Source organism: Erythrolamprus reginae, chromosome 3 (genome assembly GCF_031021105.1).
Source record: "Erythrolamprus reginae isolate rEryReg1 chromosome 3, rEryReg1.hap1, whole genome shotgun sequence".
NCBI classification, from domain to species: Eukaryota; Metazoa; Chordata; class Lepidosauria; order Squamata; family Dipsadidae; genus Erythrolamprus; species Erythrolamprus reginae.
In genome coordinates, this window is record NC_091952.1 from 45,054,641 (window position 1) to 45,077,363 (window position 22,723).

The 22,723-nt window shown below is 39.2% G+C and overlaps 1 protein-coding gene across 2 annotated transcripts in view; it reads right to left on the reverse strand.

Moving 5' to 3' along the window:
* Positions 1 to 22,723, reverse strand: part of ST3GAL3 (ST3 beta-galactoside alpha-2,3-sialyltransferase 3) — a 251,254-nt gene that overhangs the window by 97,569 nt on the left and 130,962 nt on the right. For both annotated transcript variants that reach the window (XM_070745047.1, XM_070745046.1), the window contains one exon: positions 3,244 to 3,338. In XM_070745047.1, coding sequence (XP_070601148.1) covers positions 3,244 to 3,338 — 95 coding nt within the window. The remainder of the gene's footprint in view (positions 1 to 3,243; positions 3,339 to 22,723) is intronic.

The window sequence follows — 22,723 nt, forward strand, 5'->3', positions numbered from 1 at the left end:
TTGGAACTACAAAACAAAGGCTGCCTAAAGACATTCAGTCATCTTGTACTACAATTCTCCACGATGATATTAGGCTGTGGAAATAAAATAACCCACATAGAAATCCATAATCTACACTTTGTAGAAAAGTGAACCTGTAACTCTACTATTAGTAAGTAATCTTGTTTCAATTAAATCACTTTCACAATCAATATTTGTATTTTTTTAAAGCACATTGGCTATTTGTCACCTCTCTATGAAGAATGCTTCTCCAATAGGAAGGCAAAGGTGAGGTACCTACCTATCTTGGGCATGGTTACAGAATGTGGACTGATTATGTGTAAGAATTTGGAAGTAGCAAGTTCATGCCTCAGAGAGTCTCCTTTCAATACAACTAAATATTGTACTATATAAATAATAAGATATTCAACCTGTTATGGAACTTTTATATTGAATTACACTGTAGCTCCTTTTTGTGGTATGAAGACAGATAGAGCTGTGAGACTGCATTTACCTACTAAACACTGTCTTAAATATCATGTTTAACAAGGCAGACTTCATGAAGAATCATTCCAGCATTTTTTATGGAATACTAAAACAAAGGATACTATCACCTGAATTGTTATACCTCGTGTTGAATAATTTCCTATCTTCAAGTTCCTTCTATAACTTACAACTTTTATGGGAGGAAAATTTGTTTCCAACTATGTCATTGTCAACATCCTTTTTATTCCCCCATTTTAAGCCGCTACAGAAGGTTGAAAATATAAAATAGTGCTCTGTTTGTACTACTTTACTCAAAAGAAAGAAATTTAAAACATACCCAAAAGGAGAATTCAAATTTCTTTATTACAGTGATCCCCCGGTTATTGCGTCCCCGACCATTGCGAATGGGCTACATCGCGATTTTTCAACCCGGAAGTAAAAACACCATCTGCGCATGTGTGCCCTTTTTTCCTATGGCCACACATGCGTAGATGGTGTTCCCCGCCGGGCAGATCAGCTGCTGGGTGGCTTCCCTGGGTCTTTCCCCTCTTGCTGGCGGGAGGGCGAGAAGCCCCCCCAGCACCCGCTCGCCCTCCGTTCGCCCGCCCTTCGCCCGGCCACCCGCCATTTGCTCGCTGCTCGCCCGGCCACCCGGGTTCGTTTGGCTTCGGGACTCAGTTGGGAAGCGGCACGGGTGTTTTAAAAGGTCTCCGCCGGCATGGGGGGCTTCTTAGCACCCCCCCAAACCCGGGTTGGGGGTTGGGGGGGTAGGAAGCCCCCCATGCCGGCGGAGACCTTTTAAAACACCCGTGCCGCTTCCCAGCTGAGTCCTCAAGCCAAGCGCAGAAGTTAGCCTTGAATCCCTTTGAATCCCGCCACTTCTGCTGGATACGGGCGATGGGGGGGGCGAGCTGCCACACCCCTGGCTTCCGCACCGCTCGTCCCACCCACCGCCCGTATCCAGCAGAAGCTGCTGGATTCAAAGTGCTGGGGTGGGGGGCTGTCGGGACACCCCCACCCCACCCCAGCACTTTGAATCCCGCCGCTTCTGTTGGATACGGGCGATGGGGGGGGCGAGCTGCCACAGCCCCTGGCTTCCACACCGCTCGTCCCACCCACCGCCCGTATCCAGCAGAAGCTGCTGGATTCAAAGTGATTCAGGGAACAGAATGGAGCCTTCCGCGGCGGGGCTGGTAGGAGGGGAGCCGAGGGGATAACCGAGCCCAGCCCCGTGGGATTCGCCTTCCTCCCGCTTGCAGCCGAGTGATCATGGGCTCCTTCGCAACCTCAGAGAGCTTCCTGGTTTTCGTGAGCTTTCATGCCCAGGAAGCTCTCCGAGGTTGCGAAGGAGCCCAGGATCACTCGGCTGCCGGCGGCAGGAAAACGAATGTCACGGGGCGGAACGCTCCATTCTGTTCCCTGCCGGCCCGATTGAGCGGCCGGCGGTCTCCATTCAGGGAACAGAATGGAGCCTTCCGCGGCGGGGCTGGTAGGAGGGGAGCCGAGGGGATAACCGAGCCCAGCCCCGTGGGATTCGCCTTCCTCCCGCTTGCAGCCGAGTGATCGTGGGCTCCTTCGCAACCTCAGAGAGCTTCCTGGTTTTCGTGAGCTTTCATGCCCAGGAAGCTCTCCGAGGTTGCGAAGGAGCCCAGGATCACTCGGCTGCCAGCGGCAGGAAAACGAATGTCACGGGGCGGAACGCTCCATTCTGTTCCCTGCCGGCCCGATTGAGCGGCCGGCGGTCTCCATTCAGGGAACAGAATGGAGCCTTCCGCGGCGGGGCTGGTAGGAGGGGAGCCGAGGGGATAACCGAGCCCAGCCCCGTGGGATTCGCCTTCCTCCCGCTTGCAGCCGAGTGATCGTGGGCTCCTTCGCAACCTCAGAGAGCTTCCTGGTTTTCGTGAGCTTTCATGCCCAGGAAGCTCTCCGAGGTTGCGAAGGAGCCCAGGATCACTCGGCTGCCAGCGGCAGGAAAACGAATGTCACGGGGCTGGGCTCGTCTCGCCCCCCTTAGCAGCCCCGCCGCGGAACGCTCCATTCTGTTCCCTGCCGGCCCGATTGAGCGGCCGGCGGTCTCCATTCAGGGAACAGAATGGAGCCTTCCGCGGCGGGGCTGGTAGGAGGGGAGCCGAGGGGATAACCGAGCCCAGCCCCGTGGGATTCGCCTTCCTCCCGCCTGCAGCCGAGTGATCGTGGGCTCCTTCGCAACCTCAGAGAGCTTCCTGGTTTTCGTGAGCTTTCATGCCCAGGAAGCTCTCCGAGGTTGCGAAGGAGCCCAGGATCACTCGGCTGCCGGCGGCAGGAAAGCGAATGTCACGGGGCTGGGCGCTAGCTCTCGCCGCTTTCGAGCTGAGTCCTGAAGCGAATTCGCTTCAGGACTCATCTCGAAAGCCCGCTAGCGAGGAGCCGAAGATTGGGGGCGGCGCGGCTGTTTTAAAACGTCGCCGCCGGCATGGGGGGCTTGCCAGCACCCCCCGGACCCCCAACCCGGGTTTGGGGGGCTGCTAGGAAGCCCCCCATGCCGGCGGCGACGTTTTAAAACAGCCGCGCCGCCCCCAATCTTCGGCTCCTCGCTAGCGCTGCGGAAGTTAAAAACACCATCTGCACATGCGCAGATGGTGTTTTTACTTCCGCAGCGCTACTTCGCGAAAACCCGCTCGTTGCGGGGGGTCCTGGAACGGAACCCTCGCAACGAGCGGGGGATCACTGTATACAAGTCCATAAGTTTTAAAGGTAATATGCAGAACACCGCCATAGTGGATTAACATGTTATCTTACCTTGTCCTTTAATCCCAAAAGGTGGAAGAAAATCCCGAATCCTTGCCCATTTCCTGAAGGAATCATCCAAAAACATCGGTGCTGGCTTGGAGAATCTGTAAATATAATGAAACAGAATGCTTTTATAAAAGAAAAGAAAGTGTAAACCAAAACTTCAACGAAAAGAAAGAGTTTTACAATCTAAGTGTGGTATCAACTAAAAATTTCAGAACAAAAGGAATGTATATCTCTATTCAACATTATCCTGGAAATGAGTGCAAGTATTATTATTTTTATTTATTTATTAAATTTGTATGCCGCCCCTCTCCGTAGACTTGGGGCAGCTCACAACAGTAATAGGGGGGGAAATGTAGAATACAAATCTAATAATTAAAACTAAAAACCCATAATTTAAAAAAAAAACATGCACACAACATACCATACATAAACAATATAGGCCTGGGGAAGTAAGCATTTTAATATTATATAGAGGAAACAGGCAATTCAAAGTCTACAATTGTGCTACTCACTTAATAAGGAGCAACACTGAGAATGTATTCACACCATTATATTATACCATAAGTTATTTTAACAGCAATTTGTTGATCAAGCTATAGTGATCTGGTTCACAGATCCTGGACACAAACTGTTTCAACTCCTACCCTCAAAACGTCACTACAGAGCACTGCACACCAAGACAACTAGACACAAGAACAGTTTTTCCCCGAACGCCATCACTCTACTAAACAAATAATTCCCTCAACACTGTCAGACTTTCTACTAAATCTGCACTTCTGTTCTACTAGTTTTTCCCATCATTCCTATCACCCATTCCTCCCATGTTGACTGTATGATTGTAACTTGTTGCTTATATCCTAAGATTTTTATTAATATTGCTTCTTCATTGCTTATTAGACCCCTATGACAATCATTAAGTGTCGTACCACATGATTCTTAACAAATGTATATTTTATTTTATGTACGCTGAGTGCATATGCACCAAGACAAATTCCTTGTGTGTCCAATCACACTTGGCCAATAAAATTCTATTCTATTCTATAATGCTCACTATTGTTCTAAGCTAAGATAAAATTCTATTATGACTTATCATATTTGAAGTTAGCCAGAAATAAAAAGTAACTAAGAAAGTGTATTGCTTAGAATACAAAGCATTATTATGTATTAAGTGTACTTACAAGTTTGAATACAAAAAAAGAGTGGAGCAGCTGTATTAGGATATATTGCAAAATCAACACCCATCCCTTATCATGCTTCCAAATCTATGTGTATGAGAAGTTCCTGCTTCCAACTTTTACCTCTATCTACTATGAAATCCACTGTGTAGTCATAAACAAACAACTACTATTCAACTTCCCATCTGTATGAATACTATTTCAATATTCTGGCTAGCTTTATAACAAGATAACGAATCACATACTATCAACATAGCGAAATACTGTACACATGGAAAATATTAGTATTTTAAAATTTCTGACAACAGTAGCCATTTTTGGTGTTTACTGAGTTTAGAAGAGAAAAAAATCAACAATTTCTACTAGAGCAGCACATCACCACAAATTGACTAAAAGAAAACCATACTTTATATAATGTGCTTAGGAAAGATCTTCCTCAGTATATTATTGTACAAGCTAAACTTTGTTACTTCCAGCAGTGGAGATATAAACTTTAGAAAAGTTTCTAAAACTTTTGTTCTCACAGGACCCCTTTCCATTTTTAAAAAAATGATGGAGGACCTGAAAACAGCTTTTGTTTGAAGGAGTTGTTGTTATTATTATTATTATTATTATTATTATTATTATTATTATTATTATTATTATTATTATTTATTAGATTTGTATGCCACCCTTCTCCGTAGGTTACATTTAATCAATACTTGTCATATTAAAATTTAAAAGTGATGCAATGTTTGCAATTACAGTGGTACCTCAAGATACGAACCCCTCGTCTTACGAACAACTCGAGATACGAACCCGGGGTTCAGAAAAAAATTGCCTCTTCTTACGAACTTTTTTCGTGTTACGAACGCCAAACCTGAACTTCCGCGTTCGTAACACGAAAAAAGTTCGTAAGAAGAGGTAATTGTTTTAAAAGGTCGCAGCCGGGCTGGGGGGCTTCCCAGCAGCCTCCCGAACCCTGAACTTTTGCCAAACTTCCGGGTTCGGGGTTCGGGAAGCTGCTGGGAAGCCCCCCAGCCCGCTGTCACCTTTTAAAACAGCCGGGCGGCTTCCCAGCAGCCTCCCGAAGCCGAACGCCAAACCCGAACTTCCGCGTTCGGTGTTCGGAGGCTGCTGGGAAGCCCCGCCGCCCGGCTGTCACCTTTTAAAACAGCCTGGGGGCTTCTCGGCAGCCTCCGGAACGCCGAACCCGGAAGTTCGGGTTTGGCATTCAGCGTTCGGGAGGTCGCTGAGAAGCCCCCAGGCTGTTTTAAAAGGTGACAGCCGGGCGGCAGCGGTTTTTTCTGGGGGTTTTTTTTGGGGTTGCACGGATTAATTGACTTTACATTGTTTCCTATGGGAAACAATGTTTCGTCTTACGAACCTTTCGTCTTACGAACCTCCCCCTGGAACCAATTAGGTTCGTAAGACGAGGTATGACTATACTGCTTCTCACAATAGTTTGATAGGATTTTAATATTATATTATTTTTTATCATAGGGTGACAAATAATTTAGGTTTTGCAGATCCTTGTGAGGGTCTTGGACCACCCCCTAGGAAGCTGGCTGAGTAATTCTGGGAGTTAAAGTCCACAAGTCTTACAGTTGCCAAGGTTGGATACCCCTGCTGTAGGGGACTTTAGACCACACCTTGAGAAGCATTGATCTAAAAGACAGAATGATCAGAAGGGAAATTTTTTTTTGTATTCCTAAAATAATATACGGACATAGAAAACCTGTTCCCTTTGTTTAAGTTAATCAGCAACAGATAAACCAGTGGGGAATTAGGGAAATATGCACATAAACAAGAGCTTTTTTAAAAAAAAAACCTAGAGGTATAACAAGCAGGAAGAGGGAGATTATGATCCCGCTATATAGAGTGCTGGTGAGACCACATTTGGAATACTGTGTTCAATTCTGGAGACCTCACCTACAAAAAGATATTGGCAAAATTGAACGGATTCAAAGACAGGCTACAAGAATGGTGGAAGGTCTTAAGCATAAAACGTATCAGGAAAGACTTAATGAAGTCAATCTGTATAGTCTGGAGGACAGAAGGAAAAGAGGGGACATGATTGAAACATTTAAATATGTTAAAGGGTTAAATAAGGCCCAGGAGGGAAGTGTTTTTAATAGCAAAGTGAACATAAGAACAAGGGGACACAATCTGAAGTTAGTTGGGGGAAAGATCAAAAGCAACATGAGAAAATATTATTTTACTGAAAGAGTAGTAGATCCTTGGAACAAACTTCCAGCAGACGTGGTTGGTAAATCCACAGTAACTGAATTTAAACATGCCTGGGATAAACATATATCCATCCTAAGATAAAATACAGAAAATAGTATAAGGCAGACTAGATGGATCACGAGGTCTTTTTCTGCCGTCAATCTTCTTTGTTTCTATGTTAACTGAGTTATAAAAAAGGAAACACAGAAGAGAAAGGATAAAACACAATGCATGGGACTAGCAAACATATGTACAGAACAAATCTGAATACTTAATACAATCTCCAAAATCAAGAAACAAAATGCATCCATCTCAAACATATTAAGGATTAGATTCATTTTTTTACCAAAACAATCCCAAGAGCAAGATATCTATCAGTAAAAATGGCTGGTGAGGAATAGATGAACATAGTGAGCAGTTATTGACAGCACACTCATTTGTTCCTCAGGAGATGTTATGTGGAATGAGAAAGAAAAATATTAATTTTGAAAGGGGTTAATATTACATTATACTTTTCAAGGGAAAAAATAGATCCTTAATGTTTTGTTAAATATATTTACTGAAATATCTTTCATGTCACTAAAAAGCTTTTAAATCAGTTTTTATTAAACAAATCTCATTATTATTGTTACTAATGGATTTTCTCTGCGAGTCAGATGAGTTGCCTTTCTTTCTTTCTTTCTTTTTTTCTTTCTTTCTTTCTTTCTTTCTTTCTTTCTTTCTTTCTTTCTTTCTTTCTTTCTTTCTATGTTCTCCTCTAATCCATTTCCTTTTCTATGCTGGTCTATTCCTCAAGGGTAATGATGTAGGCTGCTTTAATTCTAAAACTGCCAATATCTGAAAACAACTTGTATAGCAACTATAGTATTAGCGCCACAACCAACAGAATTGGATTATTGTAAACAGGTCTTTAATAGCCCTAATTGCCTATGAGTCCTCTCAAAGTGGGGGGGGGGGGTTCTTCTACCATAGCTGAACCACTAAGCACAATCTACAAGATATCTTTTAGAACCACCTCTTTGCCCAGCCTATGGTCATTAGCCACTGTCATTCCTATCTTCAAAAAGGGAGACCCCAGCCTAGTTGAAAATTGCAGACCAATCTCATTTTGTTGTGTCACCTACAAAGTCATGGAATCAATTCAACCAATCCATTACCTTCCACTTAGAGACAAAGAACCTACTCTCTAACAAATAGTTTGGTTTCGGGAAAATTTTGTTCTATAATATACAACTCCTACTTTGCAAAAACATTTGGACTACACAACTCGATCAGGGGAAAGCAATAGACACAATTTACATAGACTTGTAAATGCACAGCCTTTGATTCAGTGATATATAACAAACTACTGTTAAAACTACACTCTTGCGGCATTTCTGGATCACTGCACAAGTGGATAGCTGCATTCCTGTCAAACAGGCAACAAGTAATAAAAATAAGAGTGCCCTCTCAAACCCTGCACTAATTAATAGAGATGTCCTCCAAGGCAGCATTCTAGGACCCACTCTTTCTCTCTAATTTACATAAATGACCTTTGCAATCAAATTATAAGGAACTGCATCCTCTTCGCTGATGACGTAAAGCTATTTAACACCACCAGTAATACTGCTGTCCTACAAAGTGACCATAACTATGTGTCAGAATGGTCGAACAATTGGCAACTTCAAATCTCACCCAGCAATAATAATCAGAACACCAAATACAAGCTGGGTGGTTACAACCTCATAGTCAAGCCTCACTCTCTCAAGGACCCAAGAATTTCAAAAGATGTAAGCCCCAGAGCTTACTATAAAAGCATTGCCATAAAGACATTAAGAGTTGTTAACCTAATTTTATGAAGCTTCTTCTCCAGTAACATTGTACTACAAACCAGGGTATACAAAACCTTTGCCAGACCAGTTCTCGAATACAGGTCATCTGCCTGGAATCCACACTATGTAATGGACATTAATACAATTCTGCAAGTCCAGAGGTATTTCACATGAAGAGTACTTCACTCCTCTGCTCGCAATAAAATATATATATTGTTGTGAGTTCGGATTTTTCCCGTGTAATATTTTGAGTGTCTTTGCGATATTTCGGCGAAATCACATTCTTCATCTTCAGGCTGAAGTTACTGGCTTCGTGCTGAGTATGTTTAAACCATACTCAGAGCAGCACAAAGCCATCTTCAGCGTGAAATTTTGGATCCAAACAATCTAGGACTATGCCTTCTACAGTCTGATCTAAGCTTACTATACAAAATTGTGTGCTGCAATATCCTACCCATTAATGACTATTTCGGCTTCAACCGTACGGGCAAATAATACTGTAGATACAAACTCAAAGTAAATCGCTCCAAACTCAATTGCAGAAATACTACTTCAGCAAAAGAGTGATCAATGTCTGGAATACACTATTTGACTCTGTTGCTACATTCTCAACTCCCCCAAACTTTAACCTAAAACTGTCTACTGTGGACCTCACCCCAATCCTAAGATGTCTATAAGGGGGCATGCATAAGCACACCTGTGTGCCTACTTTCCCTGTCCTACTGTCCCTGTTATTCGTACTCATTTCTTATGCATATACTTTACCTGTTTATAAGTTTACATGTTATGTTCATACTTATAATTCTTTTCTCATACATGCTGAACAAACTAAAATAAATAAATAAATAAATAAATAAAATGAAAAGCTATTTACTGTCTTGAACAGAACACTGGATTTTCTGCAAAGTGGGTTTGTGGCATGACATCAGTGATAATATCTGAGCAAACCACCAGCGTTTAGCCAAATAATGAGAATCATTCATGTTCTTTATTTCTCTGACAATTAAGAAGAAAAAGATGTTCCAAAAATGGCTTGAAAGACCTGAAAGCATATCAAGGTATGATGATGATGGTGGTGGTGGTGGTGATGATGATGATGATGATGATGATGATGATGATGATGATGATAATAATAATAATAATAATAATAATAATAATAATAATACAATAGGAAGCTTCTCAAGGTGAAGCAAACTAAGGACCAATACAGAAAAACTGTAACTCAATGCCGTATGGACAGTTGGCGGAACAAAGCATTGCATGGCCAGTTCTTGGAGAAGATTGAAGGCAAAGTGGATAAAGAAAAGACCTGGTCATGGCTTACAAGTGGAACACTCAAAAAGGAGACAGAAGGACTAATACTGGCGGCACAAGAACAGGCCATTAAAACAAATGCTGTCAAAGCCAGAATTGAAAAATCAACAGACGATCCAAAGTGCAGACTCTGTAAAGAAACAGATGAAACAATCGATCACATACTCAGCTGCTGCAAAAAGACCGCATAGACTGACTACAAGCATAGACATGATGCTGTGGCTCAGATGATCCACTGGAACTTGTGCCGGAACTAACATTAACAGTGGCAAAGAACTGGTGGGATCATAAGTCTGAAAAAGTGGTCGAAAATGAGCAAGCAAAACTACTGTGGGACTTCCGACTTCAGACTGACCGAATTCTGAAGCATAACACACCAGACATTGTGATCATGGAGAAAAAGAAAGTATGGATCATCGACATCACAATCCCAGGGGACAGCAGAATTGAGGAGAAGCAGCTAGAGAAATTAGTGAAATACGAAGATCTAAAAATCGAGCTGCAACAACTCTGGCATAAGCCCGTGAAAGTGGTCCCAGTGGTACTTGGCACATTGGGTGCAGTGCCAAAGGATCTCAGCGGACATTTGAAAACCATCAGAATTGACAAAATCTCCATCTGTCAATTGCAAAAGGCCGCTTTACTGGGATCAGCAAACATAATTCGCCGCTACATCACGCAGTCCTAGGTGCTTGGGAAGCGTCTGACTGGTGATGAAATACGAAATCCAGCATAGTGATCTTGTTTGCTGTGTTGTACTGACATAATAATAATAATAATAATAATAATAATAATAATAATAATAATAATAATAATAATAATAATAATAATAATACAGTGCAATGTTTTTTATTTTTACCACAGAAATGAGCATCTATTTGCAAAGGCTTTTTTTTCTTGGTAAATGGCTGCTAAGAAGCAACATTTTAAAGTTATTTACGAGAAGAAAAAGCAGTTGTTTGGTCTGATCAGATCCAAATAACTTATTGTACATTTTATCCTGTGAGTGTGAGCAGCACTGGATAATGTCAGTTGGACTAATTACAAAGCTTGTTTTTCAGAGATTTATGAGAAATATCCTTTGGACCTCAGTTTGACCCAAAAGCTATTTCTGTTTAGACTTTAATGTGGGAGTCAGTTCTCTCTGCCAAGTGCCAGAGTAATTGAGTGTTTAACATCCTTGGCCTGGATTTATCCATGACAAGGGAGAAGCACACCACTTGACAGTTTAATTTGCAGCCACAAATATCAGAGGTAAGCAAAGTTAGACAAAAACACAAAAAGGGATAAGAAATAGTAAATTAGGGATTTAAAAAATGAAAAGAAAAGAAAGCTAAATCTGCAATACTTCAACTTCATTCACTGTACCTCTTATTTCTACTATATCCATTCATTGTTTTATTTATTTATTTATTCATTCATTTGTCCAATACACAAATACATAGGAAGAAAAATAGACATGTAGTAATATATATAAGGGTAAAGTGAACTTAGAGGAGAGGATAAATGAAAGAAAGAAAATATATAAGTGAGAGAAAGGAAAGACAATTGGACAGGGGACGAAAGGCACACCAGTGCACTTATGTACGCCCCTTACTGGCCTCTTAGGAACCTGGAATTGTAATATGCTCTTTAACCTTCTCACACTCTTGTGAGGATATCATCATCTTCATCCAGCCATGACTTTCTTGATCCTTCCCTTCCCTTCAATCAATTCACATTTTCTTCCTATATTTATTTTGTAATTCTCTTTATGAGAATGAATCATGAATACTTCATTTTCACTCACCATCCATTGTTGTATTCAATCTACATTGATTTCAACACTCATACATTTCTTCTTGTTTTACCACACACAATTAAGCAGCCCATTTCCACTGCATCAAATTTAATTTGTTTCTCCTGTATATCCAACCCTCACTATCATAAAGCAAGTAGAAGCATGCCCTTTATACACAACCATTTTTGTTTCTTACAACAAATATTCATTTTTCACAATAAACCAAATGCTACACATTACCTCTTTCCATCATTCTTGTTGCATCATGGATCTAACGTATCCTGCAAATTATCTAACTCTTCACCTAATAACATGGTGTCAAATGTATACCAATAATACATATACAGTGGTCCCTCGATCATCGTGAGGGTTCCGTTCCAAGACCCCACGCGACAATCGATTTTTCGCGAAGTAGCGGTGCGGAAGTAAAAACACCATCTGCGCATGCGCAGATGGTGTTTTTACTTCCACCGCAGCAGCGAGGAGCCGAAGATTGGGGTTTCCCCGCCGCCTCGCTGCTGCCGCTTGTCCTCGCGCGCGCCGCCCGGCCTTCGCCCGCCCACCCCGTTGCTCTTGCTGCTTCCCAGCTGGGAAGCGGCCCCCGCGCGCGCGCCGCCCGGCCTTTCCTTGCCCACCCCGTTGCTCTTATTGCTTCCCAGCTGGGAAGCGGCCCCCGCCCGCGCGCCGCCCGGCCTTCCCCCGCCCACCTCGTTGCTCTTATTGCTTCCCAGCTGGGAAGCGGCCCCCGCGCGCGCGCCGCCCGGCCTTCCCCCGCCCACCCCGTTGCTCTTATTGCTTCCCAGCTGGGGAAACTCCACCATCTACGCATGCGTGGCCATAGAAAAAAAGGGCACGCATGCGCAGATGGTGTTGTTTACTTCCGGGTTGAAAACTCGCGATATAGCCCTTTCGCGATGCTCGAGGACGCGAAACTCGAGGGATCACTGTATTCACATTCCCAAACAATACACTTTTAGAATAGAATAGAATTTTATTGGCCAAGTGTGATTGGACACACAAGGAATTTGTCTTGGTGCATATGCTCTCAACGTACATAAAATAAAATATACATTTGTCAAGAATCATGTGGTACAACACTTAATGATTGTCATAGGGGTCAAATAAGCAATGAAGAAGCAATATTAATAAAAATCTTAGGATATAAGCAACAAGTTACAGTCATACAGTCAACATGGGAGGAAATGGGTGAAAGGAATGATGAGAAAAACTAGTAGAATAGAAGTGCAGATTTAGTAGAAAGTCTGACAGTGTTGAGGGATTTGTTTAGTAGAGTGATGGCGTTTAGAAAAAAAACATTTCTTATACATTTATATATTTATCAATAAACACTTCAAACTATCAAAGTAATATTACACATTATCTTCTTCCTTGCTGCATTCTATTATATACCATTTTTACTGCATTCAACAAATAATTCCATATTTGCACCCAACATTCCATACTTCAAGCTATTCAATTTATCATGCAACTTTTTAACATTAATATATGTATGCTGCTTCTTTCCCACATTATTTTCTTTTCTTAACCACCTACTGATAAGTAAAAATCTGATCTATACATATATTATTTTATAACTGGAACTATGTTCATTTCAAATCAAATCTTTACACCATCATTTCTTTCAGTGCTATCTTTGATGTGTAATTTTTTTTTTTACAAGGGGGTTGAGCTGGAAACTGCTGCAAGATGTTGTACCGTAAGCCACTTGGAGAAAAAGAATGCACAGAAATTCAGGGAATCTCTCCAGTTGTTAACTATCAGAGGAAATATTTTTCTGAAAATATCCTGGTATCAAAAGCCTATCCTTCTGGCAGGCAGGAGAAGGCCTTCATTGGTACTATTTACATTATCTTGGAGTTGTGCTTGGCTCTTACTCTTACACTCTTAGAAAATTCAAAGTATCTTCAAGGGGAACCCTATATATAACATGCTACAACAATATAAGATGTAATTATTAGAGTATAGATCACCATAGGCCAGGGAAGGGCTACTAAAATTTTTACTACCACACTGTGGCCGTGGCTTATGCAGGAAGCCCTGCATTTTCTTTCAACTTCTTGTGTTGCAAATTGGATGCTCTGAGGTGGAGCTCCATTTTTGCTACCCCACTGCATTGCCCCCTGTCCGGGCAGGAGCTCACCCCCTGTCTTAGGCAGTCCATTCTGGTACTGGAACAATTTCAGGAGTCGCTCTGTCAGTAAGATGGGTGGCATTAAAAATAATATAAACAGACAAACAAACAATGTAATCTGGTAAACCAACTGGAGCTGAGGGTGGCAGTGAACATTTCTAGACAAGGTAGCCTTATTTATTTATTTTATTTTATTTATTTTATTTATTTTATTTATTTTATTTATTTTATTTATTTTATTTATTTTATTTATTTTATTTATTTTATTTATTTTATTTATTTTATTTATTTTATTTATTTTATTTATTTTATTTATTTTATTTATTTTATTTATTTATTTATTATTTTAATTTAATTTAATTTAATTTAATTTTATTACTTTATTTTATTTTATTTTATTTATTTTATTTTACTTAATTTAATTTAATTTAATTTAATTATTTTATTTGTATGCCGCCCCTCTCTGCAGACTCCAAGAACTACACAGCCACCTCAGGGAATAGATCCTCTGCTCATTTTATGTGAAGTTGACATTTGAAAAAGTTTCGAGGGGTTAAAAAAAAACCAACTCAGAGGAAACCTTTATTTTTCATATCACTCTAATTCCAGATGGCATGAAACAATATTGCCAGTCATAATAGAATTCTACTTCTGGTCAATGGGTTATGTTTGTTCCTTTGTGAACTAGATAAAGTATAATTAAAGAAGGGGATCATTCTGCTCAGCTTTATTATTTCAAAAACAGCCATGTAGCTCTTGTTTATAGTTTTGTACACTATGTACTTGAATTCTACCCCAAAACAACAGAAACAAAGTCATTATTGGAGAATAGCAAACTTTATACTAATGACCCCAGTAGCCTTTAGAGCTGAAAACTATTGCAGATAACACACTTCTTTTCCACTTAATAGGGATTCCATTTGCATTGCCTGAACCAAAGTCTACTGATGTTATTTCATGGCATACCTTTTCCACTTTCAATTCAGCCTATACATATGGACATCAAGCAACAAAGAAATACTGATTCTTTTCGGACTATGCTTCTAAATCCATACCAGCAGTTTTCTATATTTTGCTGATAACTTATGAACAAGGAACCGTGCCAGGCTGGCCATACATGGTCCAACTAATTTCAAAACTCAAAAATCATCAACAAGTCAACATGTTTTATAACTATGCTGATCTACATTAATAAACTCTGTTGACTGCTGACACAATATGACCTCATTCACTGCTGTAGGACTCTTTTGTACTGGGAAGAATGAGTGTAGGTCTCACCCTTCCCAGTACAAAAGAAATCTCCATGACTGAACCAAGCACCAAGATGAATATATTCTGTAGTGCTGCAGTAGATTCTATATCTTTGATATATTATTTTCTGAATTGACTCCAATTTAGGGACAGCCAAGAAAGTGATTGTGTATACATTGCTAGCTGAGAAAATAATTTATTATTTATTTATTTATTATTTAGATTTGTATTATTTAGATTTACAATCCACAATTCCTTGCAATATTGTAGAAGTTGCTAGAATACATGCTAGTTTATGGACTGTGATCATATCATAACGATGTGAATTACTGTATTTTCTGTTGGTGAGCGGGGGCAAAGTGTGAAAAAAGATACGTAAGCCACAATTTCCCTAAAGAAACTCTACTTTTTGTATACAGTGTTCCCTCGATTTTTGCGGGTTCGAACTTCGCGAAACGTCTATACCACAGTTTTACAAAAATATTAATTAAAAATACTTCGCGGTTTCCCCCCCTATACCACGGTTTTTCCCGACCGATGACGTCATATGTCATTGCCAAACTTTCGTCTGCCTTTAAAAAACATTTTTAAAAATAAACTTTAATAAATAAACATGGTGAGTAATAATCTAAATGGTTGCTAAGGGAATGGGAAATTGTAATTTAGGGGTTTAAAGTGTTAAGGGAAGGCTTGGGATACTGTTCATAGCCAAAAATAGTGTATTTACTTCCACATCTCTACTTCGCGGAAATTTGACTTTCGCGGGCGGTCTCGGAACGCATCCCCCGCGAAAATCGAGGGAACACTCTACTTTCTAAGTCACAAACTTAAACAAGCACATTCAAGTACACGCAGACAGACGAACAAACATACACAAAAACATTCATATGCATGCTTTTGGAGATGTATGCATTAGAAACTCAAAGATATTCCTTGCAGAAAATAACTTCAGTTAAGAATGCTTTTTAAATGACATCAACCCCATGCAGAAGAAAAGTGAATATGTCAGAAGCACATAGTTTGGCAAAAGCAGAATTGGAGTATTGCATTCATCCTTGCCGCACCCAACTTTTCTGTGGCTTTTGATACCATCAACCATGGTGATCTTCTGGATCAGTTCCGAAGTTGGGGGTGAGAAGCACAGAGTTAACAGAGTTTCATTTCCTTCTTTCCAGATAGATTCCAGTTCGTGGAGATTGGGGAAGATAGTTCTCACCCCTGGCTTCTACAGTACATGCTGCAGGCAAATGTAAATTTGCTTATCAGCCGCACTATTTGAAAATTGAGGGAAATTTAAAGAACACTCCAAGAGTAAATATAATTTCCAGGAAAAATCTCATTCCAAAACAGGCTATGTGTTCAATTGATTAACACCATCTTGCTTAATTTGTATTGCAACTTGTTGGTTTTTATCTGGTTTTGTTCTTTAATTCAGGCAGCTACTTACTTGATAAAAGATAACAACATTAACACATCTGATTACCATCTGTGTATTGGTAGCAGATGTTAGGCATAATGAATCAGGACCATCCATCAGATTGCAACATAGATTTATTCAAGCCTATACACAAGAATCAATTCAAATGAAGTTCAGTATTAAATTGGCACTACATAAGGGCCAATGGAATTCAGGAGAGGTTTGATTTGTACCGTTTATAATTACTCACAGCCCAGCCCTGCCTGCTATTCTCCTACACAGATCACAATTACCAAAATATTCTAAATGCATATTTATATATGCAGTAAAATACCCCATGCTGCTTATGGAAAAGCTTGGGGAAAAACAAATTTATCTTCTACATTTCAAAATTCAAAATATTTTCTCCTTACTGTATTTTTCAGATATACCTTTCCCCCCATAAAAGAGGCTGAAAATTTGGATACCCCCAATGTAGATTTTTGTAAGCCTTCATTTCAGCCCTAATGAAGCACTAACAATCTTCCCGTCTTGCAGTCTTTTTCATTGCTACTTGGCTGGTTTTTTCCAGCCCTAAGTCTTTGCAGGCTTTTTTCATTGCTACTCCCTCTGAATAAGATTTTTTTTAACCCCTAATCACAGGATAAAATAATGTGCTGAAGCTGACCAGACTAAGTACGCTAGCCAGATGAATACCTAGTGGGCATATTTTTTTCCCTATTTTCCTGTCCTAAAATAAGGTCTGTCTTATATTCCGAAAAAATATGGTATTTTGTTCTTCTAACTTTCTCTGTTGAATATAGCTAGTATATCTTCGGGACCGCCTCCTGCCGCACGAATCCCAGCGACCGGTTAGGTCCCACAGAGTCAGCCTTCTTCGGGTCCCGTCGACTAAACAATGTCGTCTGGCGGGACCCAGGGGAAGAGCCTTCTCTGTGGGGGCCCCGACCCTCTGGAACCAGCTCCAACCTGAGATTAGGATTGCCCCCACCCTCCCTGCCTTTCGTAAACTCCTTAAGACCCACCTCAGCCGTCAGGCATGGGGGAACTAAAACACCTCCCCCTTGCCCATGTTGTTTTGTTGATTGATTGACTGTGTGCCTGTTTTTTATATATATTGGGATTGTTTTATGAAATTACTAATTTTAAATTGTAATTAGATTGGTGGGCATTGGATTTGTTATGTACTTTTTTTTTTAAATTATTGTTGTGAGCCACCCCGAGTTTGCAGAGAGGGGCGGCATATAAATCAAATAAATCTAATCTAATCTAGTAGTAACCACTATCTCATTAAAGCTAGAGCTGTAAATTCCAATAAACCTGAATTGAATTGAATTGAAATTAATGAGACTCCAATGGAAAAAATATTAAGCCAGGAAGGAAGAAATACTTCAACCTAAAATGTGTGTATGTATGTAGGTAGGTATCAAATTTATATAGATACATCTCATGAAAAGTAACTCTGGGCAGCAAAAATAGAAAACAATCATTAATTATATGATAATTATTAAAAACATTTTAAAAAACTATGAAAACAAAATTAAAACAAAAAGGGAAATAGGTGAAGGAATATTAATTATAAAGAAGCCACCTCACTAGTTTACCCATTCACTGATGTTCCTTGGCCTGCTGGCATAACCAGGTTCTGAGGGATCTCAGGAGTGAGAAGGGCAACTGGAAAATATTCTATAATAAAATTGCTATGGCAGAAAAAATCCGCTATGTAGGGCCTGTCAAACGAAGCTCACTGCTTCCATCCTACTCTCCTTCCAGAAGGCTGTGAAGACCTGACTTTACGGCCAGGCCTGGCGGCTGTAAACATAACATCTTATCACGTCCGACTGCAACTGTCCTGTATGTATGTGGATTCGATTGGATAATTCATTATGATTTATTATAGGTTTTAATGTTCTTAGTACTAATTATTTGACTTGTTTATTGTATGTACTATTTATTGTTGTAAGCCATCCTAAGTCCCATTGGGATTGGGCGGCATAAAAGTCAATTAAATTAAATTAAATTATAGTGAATTTTTCAACCCTAGAATTTACAACTGAACAGTAGGTTTAACAGATTAGTTCAAAAATCATTGAAATAAGCAACCCATTTTCTTCTATTATTAGTCATTATTATTATTGTTGTTGTTGTTGTTGTTGTTGTTGTTGTTATTATTATTATTATTAATTAGACTTGTATTCCGCCCTTCTCCAAGTCATGAAAACAAACTGACGTATCTTTTCAATGAAATATGGCACAATGGTCTATTTGAAACTTTTCATTTAAATAACTCTTCCAGGGGTGCGAGGAATTGCTCTATAGCAATTCAGACAAACAAGTGACATTTCATGAAGTTTGTTCCTAAGAAATACCAAACACAAATCAAAATTGATAGCAGAAGGTACTTTTGTAAATAGCAATAGCACTTATACTTATACACCATTTCATAGTGCTGTATCGGTCTTTCTAAGCTGTTTACAGTGTCAGCACATTGCCCCCAACAATCTGGGTCCTCATTTTATCTACCTTGGAAGGATAGAAGGTTGAGTCAACTTTGAGCCGGCCAGGATTGAACTCCCAGAATTAGTCTCCAAGACTGCATCCTAATCACTGCGCCATCACGGCCAAATAACCCTATGCAGATAGTCCTTAATTTAATATCACAATTCGGACTGGAACACTGGCTGGTAAACAAGGCAGTTGTTAAGTGAGCTGTGCCTGATTATGCCTGATTTTATTATGTTTAACATGGTCATTAAGTGAATCACCACAGTTATGTAATGTACATAGTTGCTAAGTGAATCTGGCTTCCTCTATTGACGCTACTTGTTGTAATCTGGAGAAGAAGGTCTCAAATGGTGATCATGTGAATTTGGGATGGTGCAACAGTCATAAATCCAAGTCAGTTGCCAAGGACTCAAATTTTGATCATGTGATGGCAGGGATGCTGCAATACAAAGACCAATCATAAGTCACTGTTTTCAGTGGTTTTGTCACTTTGAATGGTTGTTAAATAAATGGTTATAACTTGAGGACTATCTGTAAGAGACTAGATTTGACCTTCTGAGTCAGGGGGAGGTTGAAAAATTGAGTCATGTTCTATTTTAATGATGCATTTGTGCTTTTGAGTGGTAAATCAAGTAGACCTGATATATTTTATATTTCTATTCTACTGAAAGAATAGAAAAGAATACTTAATATGGGCAAATTCTGCAATGAGGCCTATTACACAGAAAAACCTAAAAATCAGGTAAAGAATTAATTACTTAGCTTGTGAGCTTATCTAGATCTTGCTAACATGTTTTTCATACTGATCTTTTGTTTGCTTTGCTATTATCTGGATTGGTCTGTGACCATAATAAAGAACGTGAATGATTGTTTTAGTTGTTGATAGTAGTGCAATAATGTTTTTAAAAGATCCTTTATTTTGCATTGGAATGAAGGAAAAAGAGGTTCCTAGACTTTACTGCATCTAAAACAAATATTTAAAAGACCTGTATCAAAAGTTGTGATAATTCATTTGCAGTCAATAACTTTTTGAAACATTCCAGGAAAAAAAAAGAAACTGAAATGGCAAACAGTGGTACTTTAAACGAATAATTGTAAATCTTCTGCAATAAGCAAATTATTTCCTCTAAGTCTAAACTCGTCAATTTCCAGCCATGTACCAGACTTCTCTCAATACTTCAGCACCACAATAGCTTTCAATATTGTCATTAATACCAACATTCCCCCAAAATTTTAACAGAGTGGAGTAGCATGCCAGCAGTTCCATCTGCTAACTATGTTACATTCCAGGAGTTAAAAATAAGCCTAATAGTGGGAAATGCTTAAATCACATTTCCCACTGTGATAACTTTAACATTCTATTTCAGGCTTTCAGAGCCAGTTTAAGGCAGTTTGTCAACCAGAAGGAATACTAAGATAGTTATGCCATCATAACATCTTTTTACTTTCCAAGGCGGGCTAGCACTATTACCTCATGGCAGCTACCAATATAAATATTCAATAATACATCTACAAATCTAAGCTTTTCTTTCTTATAACAGAATTGCTAGTTTCTATTGTATCATATTATTATATTTGAAATATTGACTAGAATTCTAATCTGACGGCCTGAAAAGTGATATTAAAGACAAGGTATACAAAAGAAGAACTAAAATAATTAAACGCTGGTGCCAGCACTCTATACAGAAAGATAATTATATATCTGGGAAATATTAGTTTTGATGAGAGGCTTGAAAGGAGAAATACTCTAAGTGTGCCCATTAAGAAAATGATCACTTTTTATCATAATTCTGAGATTCATAGCCACCAAATCAAACTGAATGGGGAAAAGAGTCGTTGTTTCTTTAAAAGATTTTTACTTTTGTGAATCATAGACTCTTCAGTAATTCTTGTCTAAGGTAATAAATTATGCTTTCATCATGCTGAATATAATTTGCCATTTCTCTGAAATTATTAAACTATTTTTTTTAAAGCCTTTCTCATTTTAAGAAAGGCAGAATCTCAAAAAAGATGTCCAGTACACAATTCTCTACATTTTAACTATGGCAAGAATGTTGTACGCCCAATTTTGGAAACAAGAAAAAATCCTAACTACACTAAACCTTATAATAAAAATTATGGAATGTGCAGAATTGTCAAAATTGACAATGGAAATTCAAAGCCGAGAAGAATTGGGAGCCTGGGAAAAATGTACTATTGGCTCAATCAAAAAAAAATATCTAAGCATCATTAAAAAAGAAACAAACTAATATTAATTTTCCTCTTCATCAATACAATAGATGAAATGAAAGCAATTTATATTTTAAACCATACAAGCCATCGATCGGGACGTGTGCTGAAGATTCTCTTCAAACCCTACAAACCAAATTTCAAATGACTGTTCATCAATATCAACACATAATAACGGTTAAAGATCACATACATACAATTAAACCTAATAAAAACTTCACTGAAAGTGAAGGATAGTATGTCCACTATAGAAACTGAAATCATAGGTTGTTTGTTAAGGAAATGTCACTAGATAGTTGACATACGATAACTATCCCTTTCTCTCTTTCTCTCTAATCTTTTCCCTTCTACTTTTTGACTTCACCTTTTCTTTCATTCCTTTCTTTTTTATATTATGTTAAAGTTCCAGTGAGGGTATGGCTAGCTGATGAGGCCAAAATAATGCCGAAATAGATCTATCCTAGTCTCCCTTAATTTTCAAATTCAGCAAAAAAAACTCATGTGACATATATATATATATATATGTGTGTGTGTGTGTGTGTGTGTGTGTGTGTGTGTGTGTGTGTAGATTGTTCTGAGTTCGGGTTTTGCCCTGTGTAATATTTTGCATGTCTATGCGACGTTTCGGCGAAATCACATTCACCATCATCAGGCTGAAGTTCCAATCTTTGTGTTGTTGTAAATGGAATGTTAGCAACTGTCATTTCTTCCTAGTATATAGTGTGGGGGTGGAGATTTGTTTTGAATGTAGCAAATAGATTGGGTGATTATGTTTCAGTGATCTGATTGGTTGGTGTAATCATAATTATTAGAAGGAATGACATGGAGATTTTTATGAAGTGTTTTGTTTAAGGCATCTTATGTGATCTCACATTCCTACGCAACTGCAGGGACAAAAAAATAATTCCCAAATACTTCCAACTAAAATTCCACCCAAAAACCCCAACCATTGAGAGGATCCTAAAAAGAACTGAATTAGCCCTAATCAGAAATGAACTCCACAAAAAAAGATTCATACTTGATGAAATCAACAAAAGTCTACTCTCTCTTCACCTTAAAATCAGCAACCAAATACACCCTATACTCTGGGATAAATTCAAACAAATATCAATCTGGAGAGCAGAAACAGAAACCCAATACAAGACAGACACACATAATAAGAAACTCCAAATACTAGAAGTACAGCAAAAACCCAGCCCTCCACAACAACTTATGACCAAAACAGTACATAACATATCAGACAGGATACTCACCACTACAGAAACCAATATTCTTTCAAAAGGATTTAATTTTGCAATAACTCCAAAACGCATACCAACTGAAAACATCATATGTGGAATTGAAACAACTTTAAATAAAATCAACCCAGATACTGCTAACAAAATCAGACTTAAAGTCACTAATATTCTCTGCTCTAGTAAACCTCCTAAAAGCAACATACAACAGGAAGAAAGAGATGCACTTATCAATCTGAAGAAAAACCAGGAAATAATAATCCTCCCAGCCGATAAAGGAAACTCCACAATAGTGATGAACACAGCAGACTATAAAGAAAAAATGACAACTCTACTACAAAACCCGGCCTACAAACTCCTAAGCACAGATCCTACCACCTACCTAGAAAAAACCACCAAATCTAAA